The 23,216-nt window shown below is 53.5% G+C and overlaps 2 protein-coding genes and 1 long non-coding RNA gene across 3 annotated transcripts; all 3 read left to right on the top strand.

The window, feature by feature from the left end:
• The first annotated feature begins 2,878 nt into the window (after positions 1 to 2,878).
• On the top strand, positions 2,879 to 6,846 carry LOC129621220 (uncharacterized). Its single transcript, XR_008699152.1, has 3 exons — positions 2,879 to 3,177; positions 4,264 to 4,411; positions 6,798 to 6,846. It is a non-coding gene; the product is annotated as an uncharacterized LOC129621220 (long non-coding RNA).
• A 1,280-nt stretch (positions 6,847 to 8,126) lies between these two features.
• On the top strand, positions 8,127 to 10,625 carry PHGR1 (proline, histidine and glycine rich 1). Its single transcript, XM_055539000.1, has 4 exons — positions 8,127 to 8,181; positions 8,279 to 8,286; positions 10,146 to 10,212; positions 10,244 to 10,625. The coding sequence occupies exons 1-4, from the start codon at positions 8,127 to 8,129 to the stop codon at positions 10,501 to 10,503; spliced, it is 390 nt and encodes a 129-aa protein (XP_055394975.1). The 3' UTR covers positions 10,504 to 10,625.
• DISP2 (dispatched RND transporter family member 2) lies at positions 9,990 to 22,919 on the top strand. The gene is made up of 10 exons (XM_055537352.1): positions 9,990 to 10,092; positions 11,446 to 11,526; positions 11,784 to 12,358; positions 16,991 to 17,320; positions 17,605 to 17,634; positions 17,777 to 17,900; positions 18,158 to 18,273; positions 18,606 to 18,736; positions 19,106 to 19,203; positions 19,653 to 22,919. Exons 3-10 carry the CDS (start codon positions 12,243 to 12,245, stop codon positions 22,917 to 22,919), a joined length of 4,212 nt encoding a protein of 1,403 aa, XP_055393327.1. The 5' UTR covers positions 9,990 to 10,092; positions 11,446 to 11,526; positions 11,784 to 12,242.
• The last annotated feature ends 297 nt before the right edge of the window (positions 22,920 to 23,216 follow it).

Raw genomic sequence — 23,216 nt, forward strand, 5'->3', positions numbered from 1 at the left:
AGCCACAAAAGGCAGAGTTTAGTGCAGTCAAGGCTTACTTTACAAAAGGTTTTCTTAGTCATGAGGAGCTGATGTCACCATGAAGGGATTTAGTGATTTTCTAGATATGAGGAGATGTGAAGGTTGGGATCTTGACATCAGTTCCTGCAAATATCTAACTATGTAAAGACCTTTTCCACCAGTTTCTCTGCAGCACAGAGTGCCTCAGTCTCCACCCTGAATCCCCCTCAGGGGGTGTTGAAGGTCAGCAGCGGCACAGGGTTCAATCTCCTCCGAAGAACAGATGGCAAATGCCCTTGCTATTGTTGTTCAGTCACTGGCAAATGCTCTTGGCTAGTGCCAATTTGTAGCCGACCTATCTGTAGTGCACAGTGCCAGAGGGTGGGTGGACTCACACGTGGTCTAGGCTCTGCTCACCCACAATATCTTAGGACTGGGATGGGGGATCCCATGAACAACGTGCATGCTCAGTTGCTCAGTCGTGTCCGACTCTTTGTGACCTTATGGACTGTAGCCCGCCAGGCTCCTCTGCCCGTGGGATTCTTCAGGCAAGAATACTGGAGTGGGTTGCCACGCCCTCCTCCAGGAGATCTTCCCAACCCAGTGATCGAACCCATGTCTCTTACATCTGCATTGACAGAAAAGTTCTTTACCCCTAGCACCACCTGGGAAGCCCCACATCATGCTCTGCTATAAATTTACTACAGTGTGCCCACCACTGCTATGGGCACTCTCCCAAAGGCCTGTGCGCCACCTGTCTGAGGACCCACTCAGATGGTTCTCACTTCTCTGTCCACCCCGTCAAGATGGGTCTCCCTCCTCAGCCCAAGACCTCAGTACTGCCTACTACCTACCTGCCTGTCATGACCCAGACCCTGAACCCAGACCCTGACTCCAGAGACACAGAGAACTGGGGTACTGAACTTCTAGCCCAGAGCTGCTACTGCCCTCCTCAGCCCTGCAGCCCCTCTCCCCTTGGGGGTCCATGAAGTCATAGGCCTCTTTTTTCAGCTTCCAGCTAAAGGCTGGGGCTGGAGGTGACAGTTCATGTCATCAGGGTCCCGGAAGGGGAAAAGGACGGTTCCTGAAACAGGGGGCTGGGAGGGCTGGGGAGGACGGGGTGTGGTGGCCACAGGTGGTGTCATTCAGGCAGCCCAGGCTGCAGGGTGGAGCATTTCAGGCCCCTGCCTTTGTGAGCCTCTGCCCACCCTCCATGCCCTGGCTCCCTGAAGGCTCACAGCAAATGTGTGCATGATAGATTAATAACTCCCCACCCAGCCATAAACCAAAGCCCTTTGTCCACAGTGTTACCAAAGCAGGCTGGAATTTTTCAGAAGAGCGTTCCTGAAAAGAAAGACAACATAATGTGGGAAAAGGGTCCAGGCTCTAGACTCAGATGGTCCCCTACCGGGACCAAGTACACACTGGCTAGGTGACCTCAGGCAAGTGTCTTAACTTCTCTGAATCCTGGCTTTTTCTAATCTAGAAAAGAGAAGATAATAACACATATCCCCAAGACCTGATGTGAGATAATTGGTATTTTAAAAGAAGCTGACACACAAAATACTTTCCATGCCTGCCCACCATGGAAATAAAGGAGAATCACTGTTTTCCGCCTCTCTATTTTTCAAATTGTTTTCTGATGTGGTTATGTTGCTTCTGTTTTTACGGCTCTGATGGAAGCCAAAATGATATACCAGAAACGGCACAAATTGTACAGTTTAATAAGTTTACACCATGAAAACATCACCACAATCAAGATAATGAACACATCCATGAAACCCAAAACTTTCCTTGTGTCCCTTCCTAATGGCTCCCTCCAGCCCCTCCCCTTCCCACCGCGTTTTCCCTGAGCAACCACTGATCTGCCGTCATTATCACTTAGTTCACATTTTCTGGAATTTTACACCATTCTAGAATTTTATAGACAATTATATAGTGTGGATTTTTTATGTCTTATCTTCTTCACCAGCAGTGATTTTGCGGTTCCGCCCTGTTCTCTTGTGTAGTTCATTCCTTTTTACTCTGGTGTTCCACGGAGTTCATGTATCATGATCCATTTATTCATTCATGTACTGATGGATGTTTGAGAAGTCCTGCCATTTTAATTATTCCAAACAAAGTTACTATGAACATTCAAGTATAAACTTTAGTGAGGCCCAGGTTTTCCCTTCTTACTTTTTTTTAATATTTTTTTATTTTTTTGGCTGCATCAGGTCTCAGCTGCAGTACTCTGGATACTTGGGTCATATGGAACCTTTCAATATGACATGTGAGATCTTAGTGTCCTGACCAGGGATCAAACCCGTGTCCCCTGCATTGAAAGGTGGATACTTAACCCTGGACCACCAGGGGAGTCCTAGGTTACTTTTTAAAAATGAATTTAATGCAGTTCAGGTCAGGCTTTTTCCAGGCCAACCTGGAGACTGCAGCTGCTTTAACCTCTCTGCTTCCTCCTGTGTGTTCTAGATTTCACATGATCATTGTTCTCCTGGATTGAAACAGGGCCTGACCGAGCCCCTTGGCCTGAGGGTGGGACTGTCAGTGGGCCTGTTTCATCCAGCACAGTGAGCCCAAATGTAGGCAGCCTGAACTCAGGTCAGCCGAGGAGCTGTCTTTCTGGGAGAGATCCTCCTGCTCCTTTCTCTAGGAAGAAAAAAAAAAAAGCTTAAATTTGTAGAAGAGAGAGAAAAATAAGCACAGAAATCAAGACCGGTTATAACCCAACAGTAACTACATAAAACAGATTCAAGTGATGGGTGTGTATTGATGAACATTAAGATTGCTTCCAGGACTATAGAGTGGATACTTTCCCCTCATGTGTTAAGCTTTTAAATTATCAGCTGTATTGATTTAGTGGCTTCCCAGGTGAAAGTGGTAAAGAATCCACCCGCCAATGCAGGAAATTCAGGAGACGAAGGTTCCATCCCTGAGTCAGGAAGATCCCCAGGAGGAGAAAATAGCAACCCATTCCAGTATCCTTGCCTGGGAAATCCCGTGGACAGAGGAACCTGACAGGCTACACAATCCAAGGGTCGCAAAGAGTCGGACGTGACTAAGCAACGGAGCAAACAGCACACAATTACACTTGAACCTTGCCTTCATTCACCAGATTGTTACTGGACACCTGTTGAGGGCCAGGAGATCTGCTAAAGGCCAGTCCCTGGGAATACAAAGGTGAGCAGACAGTCCTGTGGAGCAGGAGACAGGAGAAGAAAAAACCCAGGGAGAGAGGGGAGCTTGTAACAGGGGCACCTGGTCTGTCTGCAAGGGCCTAAGGGAGGTCAAGGGGTGTGGCTCACAGCAGCGGCCAGCGGGCTAAGGGGCCCAGGCCCCAGAGGCTTACATAGCACAGACAGCTGGCCCGCTACAGCCTGGACTGCAAAACCCCTTCCTGCTTGTCGATATTCCATCTCCAAAGTCCTGCCTTTGTGTTGGTTTTCTTTTTTTTCAATATCCTGGCAAGTGATTAATCTTATCCCTAGTCCTGCTTGAAAACATTTTTTTAAATTGAAATGTAGTTTATTGACAATTATTTTCGTAGATTATATTCCATTAGAGGTTATTACAAGATGATGAGTATAGTTGCTTATCTTTGTTGCTTATCTATTTTATATATGGTACTTTGTATCTGTTACTCCCACACCCCTGATGTGTCCCTCCCCTCTTTGACAACCACAAGCTTTGTTTTGTTTTTTTCCTGACTTATTCAGTTTCCACTCCCAGGCAGCTCCCTGAGCTGGGGTGCACATGGGAGAGGTCAGGCCTGGGGTTTGCTGTGCAGTGCAAAGGTTCCACAGGCCCCGCCACAAGGCACATCGTTTCCTCCTCCACCCATGGGAACAGGCTATAATCTCACTGTTCTGTATGAGTCAGTGGGTTAACTAAAGAGTGTGAAGCACCTTGTGGCCTGACATTCAGTAGAAGCTTTGTAAGTGTTCAGAGATGGCCCCTGGGTGCTAAACAGCCTTGCCATGGTGTGGGCCCCCGACCTTGGTTCTGTGGCATCTTGTTACCAGACTGATGGGGTACTGGGTTCTTCCCTGCTCCCTCCCACCCAGCCTCCTTACACACACACACACACACACACCCCACCCTACACATACACACACACACACACACACACCCTGCACGCATGCATGCACGCACACACACACCACCCCCCACCCTGCACGCATGCATGCACGCACGCACACGCGCACACACACACACACACACACACACACACCACCCTGCTTCCAACTACTCTTTGCCCTGTTTAAGTTTAGCCCAGCCCTGTTCATTCCTCCACACCCTCTGCGGGATCCTCCCTGTGGACCTGACCCTGCTAGCCCCGCCCCATCCTTTACAAATACTCCTGAGGACAGCCAGCGCCTTAGATTGCCTATTGCCCCCTGTTCTGCACTCCCAGGTAAGGGTCCAGCTCTGCGGGCTGTGGGAGGGGACAGGAGGGGCTCTGTGAGCTTGTGTTGAGGCCTTTGTGATCATGGTCTCTCTGGGTACGTGTGTCTGTGTACTGAACTGGTATCTGTGTCACTGTGTCGTGTGTGGGTGTCGTGTGTGGGTGTCGGTCTGTATCTCTCATAAATGCAATGTAGGCCTGTGTGCTGTGTCTAGGTGCCTGCCCCCTGCCCGGCCGTGCTCTGACTCCTGGGTCTGCTCTCTACTTGAGTTAGAATTGAATTTACAGCCTCTAATGTGCCAGGCACAGGGGTTTAGCTGAGGTCGAAGGGATTGTATTAGTTCCCTTCCAGAGCCACCAACTCCTATCCCTCAAGCACCTTAGTCTGAACTGGGGAGGGACAGTCTAAGGCCTGTCTTTTTTTTTTTTTAATTGAGGTATAATTATCGATATCAATATCTATATCAGGTGTACAACAGTTTGTACCATTTGACCCCCTTCACCCATTCCACCCAAGCTCTACTCACCACCTCTGGCAACCACCAATCTGTTCTCTGATTCTATGAGCTCAAAGTTTTGTTTGTTTGTGGATTTTTTTAGATCCCACATGTTAGTGAGATTATATAGTACTTGTCTTTCTCCGACTTACTTCATTCAGCATAATGCCCTCAAGATCCATCTATGCTGTCACAAATGGCAAGATTTCATTCTTTCTTATGGCTAAATAATATTCATTGTGTATAATATACATTTTATTTATCCATTCCTCTGTTGATGGACACTTAGACTGTTTTCATCTCTTGGCTGTTGTAAATAATGCTGCAATGAATATATGAGGGTGCATAGATTTTTTCAAGCTAGGGTTTTTGTTTTCTTTGGATGAATACCCAACAGTGGAATTACTGGATCATATGGCAGTTCTATTTTTAATTGTTTGAGGAACCTCATAGTGTTTCAGTAGTGGCTGTACCAATTTACATCCCCTTTTCTCCACATCCTTGCCAACATCTTTCTTGTTTTTTTGGATAATAGCCATTCTAACGAGTGTGAGGTGATATCTCATTGTGGTTTTGGCTTCCATTTCCCTGATGATTACTGATGTTGAGCACCTTTTCATGTACCTGCTGGCCATCTGTTTGTCTTCTCTGGAAAAAAAAAAAAATGTCAAGTTCTCTGCCCATTTCTTAATGGGATGGTTTTTTTTTCCAAAGCCAGTCTTTTCTCTTTCTTCCAAGTCAGATCCTGGCTGGCTCTAACATTTTCTTTACCACTTCCTCCTCCAGAACTAGTCCCACGAATCTCTTCCAGACTCATCACTCATTAAGGGGAAGGAGGAGGGGGCAGGAAGGATCATAGCATAGCTCAGAGGCTGACCTCAGCTCAACATTTGTGGCTCAAGTAAAAGCCAACAAAATAGGTGACTCAAAAGGTGCCAGGGTCCTGTGTTGCAAGAGGCTTGGGCTGTTGTAGTACAGACATGTGTGCGTGTATGTGGTGTGTGAACATTTGTGCTTCTATGTTCAACAACCAGAGTACCCTGATATCAGGCATTTGGTCTGTATGTTACATATTATATTCTGAGTTGTGGGTCAGAAAAGAAAATGAATATACTACATTTGCACTGGGTCCATTCTGGAATTGCCCATTATGACTTATGCACCAGCCCCATGCAAGACAATGCCAGCCTTGGCACCAGAGCACCTCAGAAGCCCAGAAGCTCCATCCTGTGGTAGCACACTTGTTGGCAGATGACAAATTGACTCAGACCACCAAGCCAGCTTCCACTCCTAGTGGGAAGAGGCAGGAACAAGCAGCTTGGATCAGGGAAGGTTTCCATTCATTTGTGGCTTGGAGGCAAAGGTCTTAGGATCCCCTGCATCCCCCAGAAGCACCCACCCACTAACCCAGTCCTCCCAGCTTTGGGTGCACTGATCTCCAAGCTTCCCCCCTGCCACACCCGCTGCCTTTATGCCAGACATCACACAGGGACAAAAGTCTCTTGGGACTGACTGAATACCATGGCCTGACGCATGGCAGGCACACTACACAAATAACTAACATGATTGAAACTGGCCCAAGTAGAAATGAGTTCATACATGATTGTGAGTCGGGGGGTGGATCTCGAGAGGTCACATGTAAGGGTATATGGTTCAGGGATACATAATGTTCTCATGTCTCTGTCTACATACCAGATGGATAAACCCACTGCATTCACTCAACACCTATGCCTGGCACCTACTCAGTGCCCAGCTCCATATGGAGTCCCAAGCTAAGCCAGAGGGAGCAGTTTATCCCTTTCATCTCTTAAGGGGCTATGTGTGTACATCCCTGGGAGGAAGAAGGAGAGATTGAGGTTTAGATTACAGTAAACTAAACTTTACCCTTTGACTCATAGGTGTTCCTTTTGTCATTCCCTGTGCCTGCTCCAAAAAGATGGAGCCACGTAAGTACTGTGGTGGGAGGTCGTAGCGTGGAAGAAGGAATAAGAAGGAAGGGAGGGTCATGAAGTCAGGGGCAATCAGTCAGTCATATCTACTGCAAGCCGTGTGTGTGTGTGTGTGTGTGTGTGTGGTGATAGGGTTCCAAAATGAAAACAAGCCCTGTGTTTTTAATACACTCTACAGTTTAAGACACATGCCCACACATCCTTCGTGTCACTAGGTCTTCGACTTCAGGAATGAAACAGACAGGGGCTCCCTCCATTGTACACGTGAGCTCCAGGGAAGTTATCGGTCTTTCTCAGGGTGAGGCCCTGGAGGTGTGGCAGGATCTGGGGCTCAGAACTCAGCTCTCAGCAGCTATGCCATTGGCTCCCCTCAAAAGGAACAAAAGACCATGATGGCCCTCAATATAAATCTCATCAAGTAGGTGATTCCCACCAACAGAGCACTACAAAATACTCAGGACCAGTCAGATAGGTTATGGCAAGAATGAGCCCACTGGACCCGAAGCTGGGCAGGCAAGGCAGGCAGGATGGTCCAACCCAAGCGAACTTCGTGCAGGAATGTAACACAGAGTGAAGCAAGAAAGATTTCCAAGTGGTAGGAGACAAGAGCAAAGTCTGAGAGCTGGAACCAGAAGGTTATAAGCAGGAGCAAAGAAACAGCTGAGGATCTAAGCAGAGATCAGCCTGAGAAAAGTGGAATCTGGGGGGAGAGGGCAGAGGAGGAAGCTATGTGGGGCCCACATGAAGGTGGAAATAAAAGAACCAGGGTGCCTCTTTTAGCATCATGGAGTTTGACATAGGTTGGGAGGGTACACTTTGTACAGTTTCTGTGTTGCAGAAATTAACACAACACTGTAAAACAATTATACTCCAATAATAAAATTAAATTTTTTTTTAAAAAAAAGGTTGAGGGATTTCCCTGGTGGGCCAGGTGGCTAAGACTCTGTGCTCCCAGTGCAGGAAGTCAAGGTTTGATCCCTGTTCAGAGAACTAGATCCCACATGCCACAACTCAGAGTCCACACACTGCAACTATGACCTAATGCAGACAGATAAAAAATATTTTTAAAAAAAAGGTCAAGGAGGCAGACAACTGATAGAATGAAGACTAGAACCCACATTTTCTAACCAGCCCCACCCCACCCAGGAGAACTCAGCCAACTCTTGAGCAAACAGGGACACCACTGAGCTTTGCATTCACACACACACACACACACACACACACACACACACACACACACACACGTATGTGTTGAGTGAATGAATGAACGAAGGAATGATGGTCAAGCAACTGGTCAAGTCTGAGGAGCCTTGTTGGTGGAGGGCGGTGGAAGGTGGGCACACAATCAGCACCAGGAAGATGACAGGATTCTCACTGCAGAACCAAATAACCAAAGCTCTTTGTTTTTTTTTCTCCTTCCTCTCCCACAGGCCCACAGGTAAGAAAGTTCCCCAGCCATCTCCCTTTTCCCTCCCTGCTGTCAGTCCCCTTCCTAGACAGTCTGGCGGCCAAGGACATCCCCCAAATGTAGAGTGGGAAGGCCTCAGCCCCAGGGGTGGGGGTGGGGTGGGGAGGGGAGGAGCATCGCAGTACAAGTCCATCTCCTGCTGGCGGCAGCCTTCTCCACTCCTCCCCAGTTTTCCCATCTGTCCCTCTTCTTTTCTCACATCCCCTCCCTGCCTCAGCAGCTCATCCTCTCTCCTGCTGCTTCCCCTCCTGTTCCATGCTTCTCTGCTTTCCTGGCTACCCACAGCTCTCTCAGATGGCTGGCTTGCTCCCAAATCCCAACCACACTGCAGGGCCCCCATGACCTGCCTCTGCCTGCCCTCCTCCCTGCTTCCCCTCCCCCAGCCCCCCACCCCTAGCAGACCCAACTCCTAGGCCTGGAATGCCCCCACCACAAGATAGTCATAGAAGAGGCAAGCAGGGTGGGAAGTGGCGATTTCCAGGCGTCACTGAGCCTGGATGGGGCAGCAGCTGCCTTAATATTGTCACAGAAAAGACTCCTAACCCTGGAGCCTGCCTCTTTCCCAGAGGTTATAGGCCATTATCAGGCCCTAGGAAGCAGAAGCAGACTGGGGAGTTATCCAACCCCTAGGGACTTCCCAGGTGGCGCTAGTGGTAAAGAATCTGCCTGCCCATGCAGGAGACTTAAGAGACATGGTTTGATCCCCGGGTCAGGAAGATCCCCTGGAGGAGGGCATGGCAACCCACTCCAGTATTCTTGGCAAGAGAAGAGTCAGGTCGCAGAGTCAGATACACCTGAAGCAACTTATGCACACACACAGAGTAGGGCCATAACCCTCCACTGCCTGCTCCCTTGGGGGGTCCCAGGCCCCCAGTGCCCAGCACCAGAAGAAAAATTGTGTCTCCTCTCTTCCCTGGACCTGTGCCAAGAGGCAAAGAAACTCCTCTGGCCTTGGGGCCTCAGGAGTGGTTCCAGCCAAGACAGAAAGTTAAACCACCCATTCCAGGACTCTTCTGTCTCAAGCAATAAAACCTTGATTTTACTCTCTGTTCTTCCTGATTTCATGAGTCTGGCACCTGCTCAGGGACAGGTATGGGCTCACATGTACTCCCATTGACATGTACACACATAGCCAGGCACATGCACCCATAGGCATGTACCTGTGTACACAGAAGGCCTTTATAGGCTCATGTATATAGACATAACTATTTTTATGTAGAGGCAGTACAGATCTTTACCTGCACACGTGTACTACCTACATAGAGAACAAGCACATCCTTACCTTTGTCTCCTCCCACCCTTCAGCTGACTCCTCCTTCCCCTTGGCTCCTGCATGTCTCCTCACTGTACCTCCTTTCTCTTCCATGCCCCTGGTTCTCACTGAGTTCCTCTGTAGCCTCCCCCAGCCCTACCTTCATTTCTAAGTAGTCAACACGGCAAAACCTCTAATCACTCTTCATGGGTTCTTGAGTGAAGGAAGGGAGAAGATGAGATATTTCAGCTTCTTTGTCACAGATAAAATAAACCGAGGTCCAGAGGGTGGGAGTCATATCTCAGCTCAAGGAATAGAAACCAGTTAATCTGGTTTCCTCCCATTGTGTCTGCTCTGTGCTCTGGTTTCCTCAAGGCAAAAGGCCTAAAACTAGGAGCAGTCACTTGCTATTTCTGTCTCCCAGACCTCTACCATGAGCCCCTACTAGTACCCAGGAATCCTGAGTCCTCTAGAGGAGGAGCAGCAGAGAGACAAGGGGAAGGGAGAGGAGGAGTTGATCTCAGGTAAGACTGGCACTGACCTCTGACTCTAATATTGTTCTTCTGATTTTCCACAGGGGCACAGCCATGGCCATGGGCACCCCCCTGGCCCTGGGCACCCCCCTGGCCCTGGGCACCCCCCTGGCCCTGGGCACCCCCCTGGCCCTGGGCACAGCCATGGAGGCAGGCACCCCCCTGGCCCTGGGCACCCCCCTGGCCCTGGGCACCCTCACCCTCCATGTCCCCACCCTGGATCAGGGCACTGTCCTGGAAGGGGCCACCCACCTGGGCCCCCTGGGCATTCCCCCGGCCCACATCACTGAGGAAGCAGAAGAAACAGGACCCAAGAATGGGGAGCATGATCTAGCATGGGGCCTGAACCAGAATCTTCTGTTCCTAATAAACAGCCTCCTAGAGGCCATATTCTACTCTTAAAAGAGCCAATCTTCCTTCACATCCAACCTGACACTCAGGGGGCCCAGTGGTCTCTGAATTTCCTAGTTATGAAAATTGGTACCCAGTCAGGCATACTCAGTAGTTTGGTTCAGTGGTGTCCACAGCACATGGTTGAATAAGGTCACCCCTCTTTTGTTTTCACTTCTGCCCCATCCCCCATTAAAGGGTCTCAAGGATGGTCTCATCACCTCTACCACATCACATACATTCAGACACGGTGGGCTGTGCATGCCTCCTTCTAGAAGGATCCACAGACACCTTCAGTGGATCCTGAACTAACTATGCCCTGAAAATATATAGAACTTTCCAGACTCCTTAACTTTGCACAGTTTCTCCATCACTACCACCTCCACCTCAGCCCCGGTCAGGAATGCCTTCCTTCCAAGCCAACCAAAGCTCTACCATCAACATGAAGCCTTCCCTAAAGCCCTTTAGGATGAGTGAGGTCCTCTCTGTCTTTGTACATTGCTCCTTTCTCTGTAGCTTATATCGACCATTGCATGGGCCCAACCACACCCTACCCAGTTGGCATCAACTAATGGGACAGCTTTTATCTCTCCAACCAAATTAAGCTACTCAGGGCAGGGCCACCACTTCTACACCTCTAGACTCTCCCACCCTCATCCCCTACTGGTCTACATCTTGCGTAGAGTGGCATTTGCACACAGTTTAGGGATACCCATAGTCCAGACACTACTGGGTTCTGACTCTTCCCAGCCCTATTCTTCGGCCAAGGCATCTCCCAAACATACAGACAGCCTACTTGCTGTAAAACCCCTTCTACCCATTCAAATTCCACCTTTGGGGGCCTCTCCACTTCCCAATTCCTAGGCTTCTCATAGGGACCCTACCTATTCTAGGGCTACCACAGCTCTCCAACCATGCCTCTCTACCTCCCAACACACTGCCCCTCTCTTACAGCCATTCCCTGATGGGGGAGACAGCAAGAACTCGGAAGTGGCTCGGGAAGAACTCGGGAGTGGCTAATGATTACATTTCCAGGTTGAAGTGGGGTAGTTATAAGAAAAGGAGCTGGGGATTCTCTGAGTCGCTTCTCTCTCTTCCGGGTCATACTCGCACTTGAATAACAGAATCGAGGCTCCACATATGAGGAGCACAGACTCAGGTCCAGACCAACTTGAAGAAAGACCCAACTTGAACAAGTGCCTAGCCTCACTGGGAAGGAAGTGGTGGGGGTCCGCTGAGGGAAGCTCAGAGAAATTTGGGAGTAAAAGTAGCCCAAATTTTCAACCCCTCAGCATTCTGAGCAGTAAAGTGCCGGCATGGAGCTGCTTGCTCTTCTGGGCTTGAAGAATCAGCGTTACAAGTTATGAGGCTCTCGACACGGAGCCTGGGGTCGCTTTTCCTGGTCCCTCACGGAAGACCGATCCCCCGCAGAAACGCCGGTGTGCGAACTACAGCCAGATGGCCAGACTCCTAACAGCAGCTGTCAGACATGTCTTGGGTAGAGGGCCCCACAACAGCGTTCGGGGGATATTTTAAAGACAGGGAGCCCCCAGCTCCTACAGCGCCGCGGCGGGAAGTCTCTGTCCTCGCCCCCCAGTGGCGCGCCCATTGGCCAAGCTCTTCCTCGGCCCCGCCCAGCGACCGGCCCGCTTGGCGTCGACGCATGCGCAGGAACCCGCCGCCGCCGCCGCCGCCGCCGCTGCCGCCGCCGCTTCAGCACCGGCGCCCGGACAGCGGCGCCGCCCACGGGCATGGACGGTGGTGGCGGCAGCAGCAGCAGCAGCGATCCGGTTCCCGGCCCGGGTCCGGAAGGGGAGCAGCGGCCCGAGGGGGAGCTTTTGGCCCCAGAAGGCAGCTCCCCGAACAGGTAGGGGCGGACTGTTCCGCAGACCCAGCTCTCAGTCCTTCCCAGAACCCGCGCCCCAGATATTCCCAGTAGCCGCCATATGTCGCCCCATTCATTCCCCAGACCCTCCCAGAGCCCGTTCTGGCGCCTCCAGACTCCTGGCCCCCTGGCCACGCCCTCTCTCTGCCGATTTTCATTCTCCCTGATACCCCCTAATATCAGCCCCCTTCGCCCTCGCTGCCCCCGGGACCTGCCCCACCCACTGTTTCTACCTTACCTCTAAGACCCCGAGTTCCCCCCGCCCCTCCGGCCTCCAGAACCCCTCCCTCTAGGCCCTGCCCCCACGTCTTCTCTGTAAGCCCCAAGCCTGCAGCAACCTCAGACCGGGTTCTAGCATGTCAATGTGCTCGAGGGTGCGTGTGTGTTGTAGATGGACTCGCCAAGGTGTATGTCCTAGGGAGAGGCCAGACACTCGGCCGCCAAACTAGGGTCTGTCTTTGTCCATCACCATCAGTCTCCAGTCTGCCGCCCCGCATGGCCAGTTTCGCACGTGTGGGCTGGAGCCCCCACGTGTGGCAGCCACCTGCACTCTTTGGATGTGATGGGTTGGCAGGCTCTGAGACTCAGGTCACGGTCAGTACCTTCCCTGAAGGAGCACCAGGCTGGCAAGACAGAAGGAACACCTCCCTGCTGAGGGCCCAGATCTTGGTGCCTCTCCTTTCCCTTCCTCCACCATATGTGTGAGGGAACAGCCCAGCCAGGTAACAATATGGCGCAATTTCTGTGCCCTGCCTGTTCTGCCGCCCCCAGGATCCCTCACCTGACATGACGCTGCCTCTCTCTCCTGCCTGGACTGAAATAGGAAACATTCTTTGGGGGCAAAAGCAGAGGTGAACACATTATCTCCAGACTGCCCCAGTTAAATGTATAACCTGTACCTCAGAGTGAAGAAGAGATCCCACAAGCAGAGAGAAATGTTTCCTTCCCTCTACTGTCAAACCAGCCTGGATAGATTTAGCCACCTTTCAGACTGAAAGGCACAGAACTTTCTGCGATGGGATGAGAGACAGGATTAATGTGCTCCTTGGACCAGGGGACTGCCTGGCACTATGGCTCAACCAAAGAGCCAAGGATGGCCAAGGCAGAGATAGTGACAGGGCAGGGGCCAGGAGCATCCCTAGAAGGGGCTGGAGAGTCTTTTGCTGCCTCAGATATTTTGCCCAGGATCAGCCTTATCTTGGACTACTCACTTCCCCTGCACATAGGGCTCATACTTGAACACAGGAACTATTTGCTGTCTTCTAGCAACTCCCTGAGACCTCTGGCCCCTCTCTGCCCCTCCCCAGAGACCCTGGACAAATCAGGCAAAGGGATTCATTTCGGTCCAAGAAACAAAAATTCCTGCTGAACTAAGCAGCACCCTGGAGAATGAATAAGACAGTGCATGCATGCAGTCATGTGCATGCGTGTGCGCGCGTGCACACACACACACACACATATTTACTAATGTAAAGACAACAGGGCAACTTGAAACAGTTCATTCTTTGCATCTTTAAAATTACTTCTTATTTTCCTAGTGGCATGAACTGGAGCTCCCTCATCTGTCCTGACCATTCTGCCTGATCACATGGATGTTCATATAGCTATATGTCTGTGGGCTTGGGGCGTGGTAAATACTCCTGTATATTTGCCTGTTATGGGGCTCCCAAGTGAGGGTCTGGGGCACTATTAGCCAGGCCCTGACTTCTATGGCCATGAGTCAGACCTGTCTTCCCTTTTCATTGACCTTCCTACCTGCCCCAGTCACTTGGCCTACAGGCCAATGTGCCCAGGCAAGCAGTCCAGGAAACTGCTCATCCCAGGCAGAGCCATGGAACTGAGGGTGAGAATGAAAGCCCCCAGGGAAAGCAAGGCAGACAGCTGATCCTAGGTTCCTAGAGAGGGATAAAAGGGATGGGGCTGGGCTATGGAGATCCCAGTAGAAGCAAACCAATGGTGGAGACTGAAATCCCCCTTGAACAGGAGCCTGCTAAGCAAGGGGGGTGCTGATGAGATTTGGTAGGCTGGTTAAGGAGGACTGAGTTTCAGTTCTCAGCCACTACCCCCTGGAGTGCTGGCTTCCCTTCATGAAAAAGAAACTGACACTCCAAGTGGGGACTTGACTCCTAAGACAAGCCCAAAGCTCAGTGATGCTTTAAGATCACAGGCAGCTGAAATAGGCACCCTGGCTGCCCCACCCTCCTGACTCTGGAAAGCAGGCCCTACTCTAAAGAGTGAGACCAAGACTAAAATGGGTCACCTTGTGCTTCCCTGGTGGTCCAGTGGTTAGGACTCCACCTTTCAAGGCAGGGGGCATGGGTTCAATCCCTGATCTGGGAACTAAGGTTCCACACCCCACAGGGTGCAACCAAAAATGTATACAAAATAAAATGGGTCACCTACATGCCTTCAGGGTCCAACCCAGACCAAGCACAGTGCCCAGCATGTGGCAAGTGCTCAGAAAAGACCTGCAGAATAAAAATCTTAAAGAAATAGATATCCCCACTTATACATATGAAACCCAGGTCATTTTTCCAGTTTCCCTTTGGCCCATGGGGATGGATGTACAAGGGATTTATCTGCCAGGACACTGGTTGCTATATCATTAACTTTATGGGGTCATCTGAGGTCTTGCTTGAAAACAACTTCAGTCAGATTCCTATTTTTCTAAATGTAGAGTTAGTAAAAAAAAAAAAAAAAGAAGAAGAAGAAGAAGTAGTGGTTTAAATCATGAGATAAATTCTAGTGCAGCTGTTGATAACAAAAAGAAAAGTACTGGGACTTCCCTGATGGTCCAGTGACTAAGGCTCCATGCCCCTGATGTAGGGGGACTGGATTCTATCCCTGGTCAGGGAACTAGATCCCACATGCTGCAGCTAAGACCCAGCACAACCAGAAACAAATAAATATTTAAAAAAGAAAAGTAATTATAATTATATATGTAGAGAGATACTTAAGGTGTGAGAAGTTCTCAAATGGAGACATATTATCTGAAGTGCCTAAAGAGTTCAAATTGTAAATATAAATATACTTCTTAATCTACACACTTCCTGCAGCACTGAGTGTGAAGAGGCAGGAAAGCAAATGTCTTCCACATGCCAGGCTCCATGCCAGGCACCTCACAGATCTTACTTCAGTTAATTCCCATATTAACTTGAGCTGCTGCTAAGCTGCTAAGTCACTTTAGTTGTGTCTGACTCTGTGCGACCCCATAGACGGCAGCCCACCAGGCTCCCCCATCCCTGGGATTCTCCAGGCAAGAACACTGGAGTGGGTTGCCATTTCCTTCTCCAATGCATGAAAGTGAAAAGTGAAAGTGAAGTCGCTCAGTCATGTCCGACCCTCAGCGACCCCATGGACTGCAGCCTTCCAGGCTCGTCCGTCCATGGGATTTTCCAGGCAGGAGTACTGGAGTGGGTTGCCATTGCCTTCTCTGACTAACTTGAGAGGGGGGACCTTATTCTCATACCCCAACTCAGCAGACAAGGATGTCAATGTTCCAAGAACTGTGTATCTTTCCCAAGACCCCAGAGCTAAAGGATGATGGGGCCAGGATCCCACCTCCACTGCTCCCTCATTTTAGTTTCAGCACGAGGGTTATCCCCTGCCCCTCGACTGTCTGCCACCCAGGTTTCTGGCAGAAAGAGAAGGAGCTTACTCTTTTTCAGTTCCTCTACTTGATTTCTGGGCAGAACCCAGCCTCTGTGGGCAATGTCCACTTGCCATCACAGCCAGGACCCTGGCCCATGGCCCCTTCAGCAGTGCAGCAGGCAAGACTGGAAGCCAGGGTTGGATCAGCAGACACCTGGCTGTTCCATGGGAGCTATGCAAATTCTAGCAGGCCAGGTGAGCCAGGAGGATGGAAGGAAGGAGACTCACTGGTGGGCCCAGAACCCTCTGGGAATCACCCATGGCCCTCAGGCACTTGGTTCTGTGACCATCTTCTGTCCTAGGTCTAGCAATCCTGCCACTGGGGTAGGACTTCAACTCCCCCTGCATCCAAGGAGTGGGGCTGGGTCCATGCACAGAATACTGCCCCCATGAGTAATTTGGAAAGATGAATCTATTGCTGACTCCTTCCTGGCAAGTCCCTTGGGGGTCCTAACTCCCTTTCCCAACTGTGCACACTCTTGCAGAGCAAACCTCTTCCCGAAATCCTAGGGTTGGTAAAAAAGGCAATAATTGCTTATGCCAAACTTTCCCTGGCTTTTAAGGTGGGAACAAAAGTGCAGCAGGTGCTTAATCAGCGTCTGACAAGAGAATGAAGAGACGATTGCAGCAGACAGAGCTGGGCTCAAGGCCCAGCTCTTCAGGGCTCGCTGAACCTCAGTTCTCAAATCTATAGAAGGAAAGTACTTCCCCTGTATGGTTTTTAAAGGTGCAAATTAAGATCATATGTGTTTGGGGGTGCAGAGACCGATGAGGGAATGAGACAATGATCCCCAAGAAGTAGGCTGGAGGTGTAGACCCAGAGCCCCCATCCTCGTCGCCTCCTGCCAGAACCAGTAAGAGAAAAACCCAAGCCCCATCAGTCTCAGCTCACTGAACACTGCTGGGGCATGGTATGGACCACCACTATCCCACCCCCATTTTCCCTGCCTCCTCCTCCCCCAGGTCCCAGAGCAAGGCTGTGGCCCCGGAGGCCAGCCCAGAGAGGAGCTGCTCCCTCCACAGCTGCCCCCTTGAGGACCCTTCCAGTTCTTCTGGACCACCACCAGCAACTTCCACCCTCCAGCCTGTGGGCCCGTCCAGCCCCTTGGCCCCTGCTCACTTTACCTATCCCCGAGTACAGCAGGAGTACCGGGGGGGAAGCTCCCTGCCAGGGCTTGGGGACCGGGCAGGACTGTGCTCCCATGGCTGCAGCCTCAGCCCTTCGCCAGCCCCCTCACAGCGTGATGGGACCTGGAAGCCAGCATCTGTGCAGCACCACGTGGTCAGCGTCAGGTAAGGAGGAGTCCAGCAGCTGGCCAGCTGCCCTGGAAGGTAGGGCAGGGCTTCAAAGTGGGGCCAACTCCCCGAGGTCTAGATTCCTTCCCTAGGAGGCAGCCCAAGTATCTCCTGTCTCTGATGGAGGAGGCAGCCTGGAGGGAAGAGGAAGGAAGGGTTGCAACTCGGGAGTGGGGAGGCTTGCAAGGGTCGATGCCAACTTCCTCTACCCTCTACCTACTCCAACCTCCCACCTTACAAGAGGACTCTAGCAAGCAAGTGTCTTTTCTTCTCTCCCATAGGCAGGAACGGGCCTTCCGGATGCCAAAGAGGTAGGCCTGGGCCTTCTCTGGACCCATGGGGTGACCAGGCCCAGTTTAGCTCCACCATCCCTTCTTGGTGGCTTCTAAGCTCACCCATTCCCTGCTACCATGCCCAACGCCAACTCATGTGGGATCTCTTCCTCTTTCCCAGCTATTCCCAGCTGATTGCGGAGTGCCCAGTGGCCGTGCTGCTGCTGTGTCTGGCTTTCATCCTCCTCTGCACCCTGGCTGGACTGCTGGGGGGCCAGCTACCTGATTTCTCCAAGCCCTTACTGGTGAGGGGCCACAGGGAGGGATGGGGCCCCCATGCCTGACCACCTCAGCTCGGTCTGGGGCAGAACTTTGGAGTGGTCCTGCTGGGAGTGGACTCTCCAGTGAGAGCTCAGAAAGGGTACAGAGGTGATCCTCGGGTCCAACCATACAGCCAGGCAGGCCAGCCCTCCCTGCTCCAGGGACCCAAAGGAGCAGAACTGAGAAGGAAGAAGAACTCCCCCTCTTTCTGGTCTGATCTTCTCTGCCCTCCTCCCTCCAGGGCTTTGAGCCTCGGGACACGGACATTGGGCGCAAGCTAGTGGTCTGGAGAGCACTGCAGGCCCTCACAGGCCCTAAGAAGCTGCTTTCCCTTTCCCCAGACTTTGAGCTGAACAGGTAATGGCTTCCCATCTTTCCACTTTTGGGGGCAACCGGAAATAGAACGAGGTCTCCAGAGAGGAGCCAAAGACAGGTCAGGGGACTTCCCTGGCTATCCAGCAGTTGGGACTCTGCACTTCCACTGCAGGGGACACAGGTTTGATCCCTGGTCAGGGAACTAAGATTCCATATGCCATGTAGTGCAGTCAAAAAAAAGTAAAAAAAAAAAAAAAAAAAAAAAAAGGCAGGTCAGAGGGCCTTGCTGGAACCCCCTGGGCAATGGTATCTGGCCTCTTCTGAGCCCCTCACCTTCTGGAGAGTGCCTGGTATAGATTTTTTCTCCACCTTAGCTCAAACCCCCACACCACCCTGAGCCCTGCCACACCCTGGAGCAGTGCCCAAGAGGGGATGGTCCGGCCTCGGAGGATGGTGGAGTCCTTGGAGGACAGAGGGCAGGAGAGCTTCTTCTGTGGCCCCCCTGGTAAGCTGCAGCCTGGCCGGTTCCTGGCTTTAATGGTGGTTCTCCCTCTCCCCATCTACTAGAACTGGAGGGCCCAGGAGAACAAATCTGGGCAGACAGAAGGGGAAGGAGACTGGCCAGTCACATTCAAACCAAGGAAGTAGGGTTACAGCTGGGAGGATGAGGCAGGTCTCAGTTGCTCCAGCCAGGAAGGGTCAAGCTGGACGGGGGTGTGGCACAGGGGAGGGATGCAGGCCCAGCATCAGGCAGCCAGGCACAGGTTTGAGGCTCCTGAGAATCTGAGCCTCATATGGCCCAGAGTAAGCATCTTCCCTTTGGTGGGTCCAGGATCTGGGGCCAAAGCACTGAGCTCTGGGCCGTGTGTTGCAGAGAAGAGCTACGCACAGCTGGTGTTCATGTCCACCTCAGCAGGCAGCCTGTGGAACCTGCACGCCATTCATTCTATGTGTCGCATGGAACATGACCAGGTGAGCCAGCTGAGGAAGTTCCGGGGCTTGGTGGGAGTGGGGAGAGCCAGGGACACCAGGGACCTGATCATAAGGAAATACAGTTGAATCAAGGTTGCCAGGCTGGGCTAGGAAAGCACATTCCCTGCTTAGAAAATTATTGCAACCCTGCTAAGAGGCTCCAGGTTGTGGGGGAGAGGAAAGCGAAGAGTCAGCTGCTTCCAGAAGTGCCAAGACATAGCTGCTGGGAGACAGACCCTCAGAGCCCAGGGATTTTCAAAAGGTCCTGAGGCTCCTCCTTAAAGGAGTCAAGATGTAGCTGCTGGAACAGGGGCCTGACCAGTCAGGTCAAGATACCTCTCTGCCTCTGCTCTGCTGCCTCAAAAGAGGTGAGACAGCCTGGGATAGTGCTTGGAAACCTGGGCCCCAGCAGTTCCCCTGAGCTCTCTCCTGCTGTGTGTGCCCTACAGATCCGCTCCCATCCCAGCTTTGGGGCTCTGTGCCAGCGTACAGCAGCCAACGAGTGCTGCCCAAGTTGGTCCCTGGGCAACTATGTGGCTGTGCTCTCCAATCGCTCCTCCTGCCTAGACATTACTCAAGCTGATACAACGCGAACACTGGCCCTGCTGCGGGCCTGTGCTCTCTACTATCACCGTGGTGCCCTGGTGCCCTCCTGTCTGGGACCCGGAAAGGACAAGCCCCCACGCTGTACCCAGGTTCCCACCAAGTGCTCCCGGAGCAGTGCTGTCTACCAACTCCTGCACTTCCTGCTGGACAGGGACTTTCTGAGTCCCCAGACTGCAGACTACCAGGTGCCCTCCCTCAAGTACAGCCTGCTCTTCCTGCCCACCCTGAAGGGTGCCTCCATGATGGGCATCTACCTGGACCGCCTCGCTATGCCCTGGGGGCTCTCCGACAACTACACGTCCGTCACCGGCATGGACCTGGGCCTCAAGCAGGAACTGCTGAGGCACTACCTGGCCCAGGACACGGTGTACCCCTTGCTGGCCCTGGCCGCCATTTTCCTCAGCATCGCCCTCTACCTGCGCTCGCTCTTCCTCACGCTCATGGTGCTGCTGGGGGTGCTGGGCTCTCTGCTGGTTGCCTTTTTTCTCTACCGAGTGGCCTTCCGGATGGCCTACTTCCCCTTCGTCAATCTGGCAGCCCTTGTCCTGCTGAGCAGCGTCTGCGCTAACCACACCCTCATCTTCTTCGACCTCTGGCGCCTCAGCAAGAGCCAGCTGCCCTCCGGGGGGCTGGCGCAGCGCGTGCGCCGCACCATGCACCACTTTGGCTACCTGCTGCTGGTCTCGGGCCTCACCACTGGCGCGGCCTTCTACGCCAGCTACCTGAGCCGCCTCCCGGCCGTGCGCTGCTTCGCGCTCTACATGGGAACGGCTGTGCTGGCGCACCTGGCGCTCACGCTGGCCTGGCTGCCCTCCTCCGCGGTGCTGCACGAGCGCTACCTGGCGCGCGGCTGTGCGTCCCAGGCGCGTGGCCCGTGGGCCGGCAGCGCGCCCCGGCGACTGGCACTGGCACTCCACCGACGGCTCCGCGGCCTCCGGAGGGCCGCCGCCAGCACCTCGCGCCTGCTCTTCCAGCGCCTCCTGCCCTGCGGGGTCATCAAGTTCCGCTACATTTGGATCTGCTGGTTCGCCGCGCTGGCGGCTGGGGGCGCCTACATCGCCGGCGTCAGCCCCCGCCTGCGGCTGCCCACGCTGCCGCCGCCCCGCGGCCAAGTCTTCCGGCCCAGCCACCCCTTCGAGCGCTTCGACGCCGAGTACCGTCAGCAGTTTCTGTTTGAGCGGCTGCCTCAGGGCGAGGGCGGCCACATGCCCGTGGTCTTGGTGTGGGGCATCCTGCCCGTGGACACTGGCGACCCCCTGGACCCTCGCAGCAACAGCTCACTGGTGAGCGACCCTGCCTTCTCAGCCAGCGGTCCTGAGGCCCAGCGCTGGCTGCTAGCCCTCTGCCACGGAGCTCGGAATCAAAGCTTCTTCGGGGCCCAGCCGGAGGGCTGGCCCACATTGTGCTTCGTGGAGGCCCTCCAGCGCTGGATGGAGAGCCCCGGCTGTGCCCGCCTGGGGCCGGGCCTCTGCTGTGGCCACTCGGGCTTCCCCTGGGCCCCGCAGCTTTTCCTACACTGCCTCAGGATGATGGCTCTGGAACAAGGCCCGGAGGGCCCCCGGGACCTGGGACCCCGCTTCAATACCCAGGGCGGCTTGGCTGCCCTGGTCCTGCAGTTCCAGACCAACTGCCCCTACAGTCCAGACTACAGCCAGGCTCACCACTTCTACACTGAGGTCAACCACTGGCTGGCAGCAGAGTTGGGCAGGGCACCCCCTGGCCTGCGCCGGGGTTGGTTCACCAGCCATCTAGAGCTGTACAGCCTGCAGCACAGCCTGAGCACCGAGCCTGCAGTGGTGCTGGGCCTGGCGCTGGCGCTGGCCTTTGCCACACTGCTGCTGGGCACCTGGAATGTTCCACTTAGCCTGTTCTCAGTGGCAGCTGTGGCAGGCACCGTGCTGCTCACCGTGGGGCTCCTGGTTCTGCTCGAGTGGCAGCTCAACACTGCCGAGGCCCTCTTCCTCTCTGCCTCGGTGGGCCTCTCCGTGGACTTCACTGTCAACTACTGCATCTCCTACCACCTGTGCCCTCACCCTGACCGCCTGAGTCGAGTGGCTTTCTCACTGCGCCAGACCAGCTGCGCCACAGCAGTGGGGGCCGCAGCCCTGTTTGCAGCCGGCGTGCTCATGCTGCCTGCCACGGTGCTGCTCTATCGCAAGCTGGGCATCGTCCTCATGATGGTGAAGTGCGTCAGCTGCGGCTTCGCCAGCTTCTTCTTCCAATCTCTCTGCTGTTTCTTTGGACCAGAGAAGAACTGTGGGCAGATCCTCTGGCCTTGTGCACACCTGCCGTGGGATTCCGGAACTGGGGAGCCTGGTGGGGAGAAGGCAGGTCGACCACGACCGGGGCCGGTGGGAGGGGTACCCGGGTCCTGCTCAGAGCAGTACGAGCTACAGCCGCTGGCACGACGCCGGAGTCCCAGCTTTGACACTAGTACAGCCACCAGCAAGCTGTCTCACCGGCCCTCAGTGCTCTCTGAAGATCTACAGCTGCATGATGGCCCCTACTGCTCCCGGCCCCCGCCAGGCCCTGCATCCCCAAGGGAGCTGTTCCTGGACCACCAGGCAGTTTTCAGCCAGTGCCCGGCCCTGCAGACTTCCTCTCCCTACAAGCAAGCTGGACCCAGCCCCAAAACCCGGGCCAGGCAGGACTCCCCAGGGAAGAAGGCTGAGCTGGTGCAGGCCTCACTAGAAGCCCCAACCCACCCTCCCAGGCCCAAGCCCCAGGTCGTGGAGCCCTCTGATTGCCTCTGCTCCTCAGCCAGCACCCTGGAGGGGCTCAGCGTCTCTGATGAGACCTGCTTAAGCACCTCTGAGCCCAGTGCCCGTGTGCCGGATTCCGTGGGTGCCTCCCCAGAGGACCTGGATGAAGCTGAGCAGACAGTACCTGAACGGGGCCAGCTCAATGAGAAGCGGGACACTCTGTGGCTGGCGCTCAAGGAGACTGTTTACGACCCTTCTCTGCCCACCTCACACCAGAGCAGCTTGTCCTGGAAGGGCCGTGGGGGGCCGGGGGATGGCAGCCCTGTGGTGCTGCCCAACAGCCAACCAGATCTGCCAGATGTTTGGGTCCGCAGGCCCAGTACCCACACTTCAGGCTACAGTAGCTGAGGGAGTCCCAGGGAGGCCCGAATGGGGCACAGAGCCTGTCAGGGATGACGAGGCCGGAGCAGCACCAGGCTAGAGCCTGATAGTGTTTCCCCACATCAGCGTGGGGAGGTCTCGCTCTCCAGCTGTGGACTTTAAACCCTGCCAGATGTTCTAGCCCTGGTCTGGGCTGCTGCTTACTCCCCACACCTGGAGGATTGATATGGGGGGTGGTCTTTGGAGTGAAATGCCAACTCTCCTTGTGACCTGCGAAGGGCTCATCTGCTCCCACAGTGCCAACCAGGACCCACCCTCTGGAAG

This window comes from Bubalus kerabau, chromosome 10, assembly GCF_029407905.1.
Source record: "Bubalus kerabau isolate K-KA32 ecotype Philippines breed swamp buffalo chromosome 10, PCC_UOA_SB_1v2, whole genome shotgun sequence".
Classification (NCBI taxonomy): domain Eukaryota; kingdom Metazoa; phylum Chordata; class Mammalia; order Artiodactyla; family Bovidae; genus Bubalus; species Bubalus kerabau.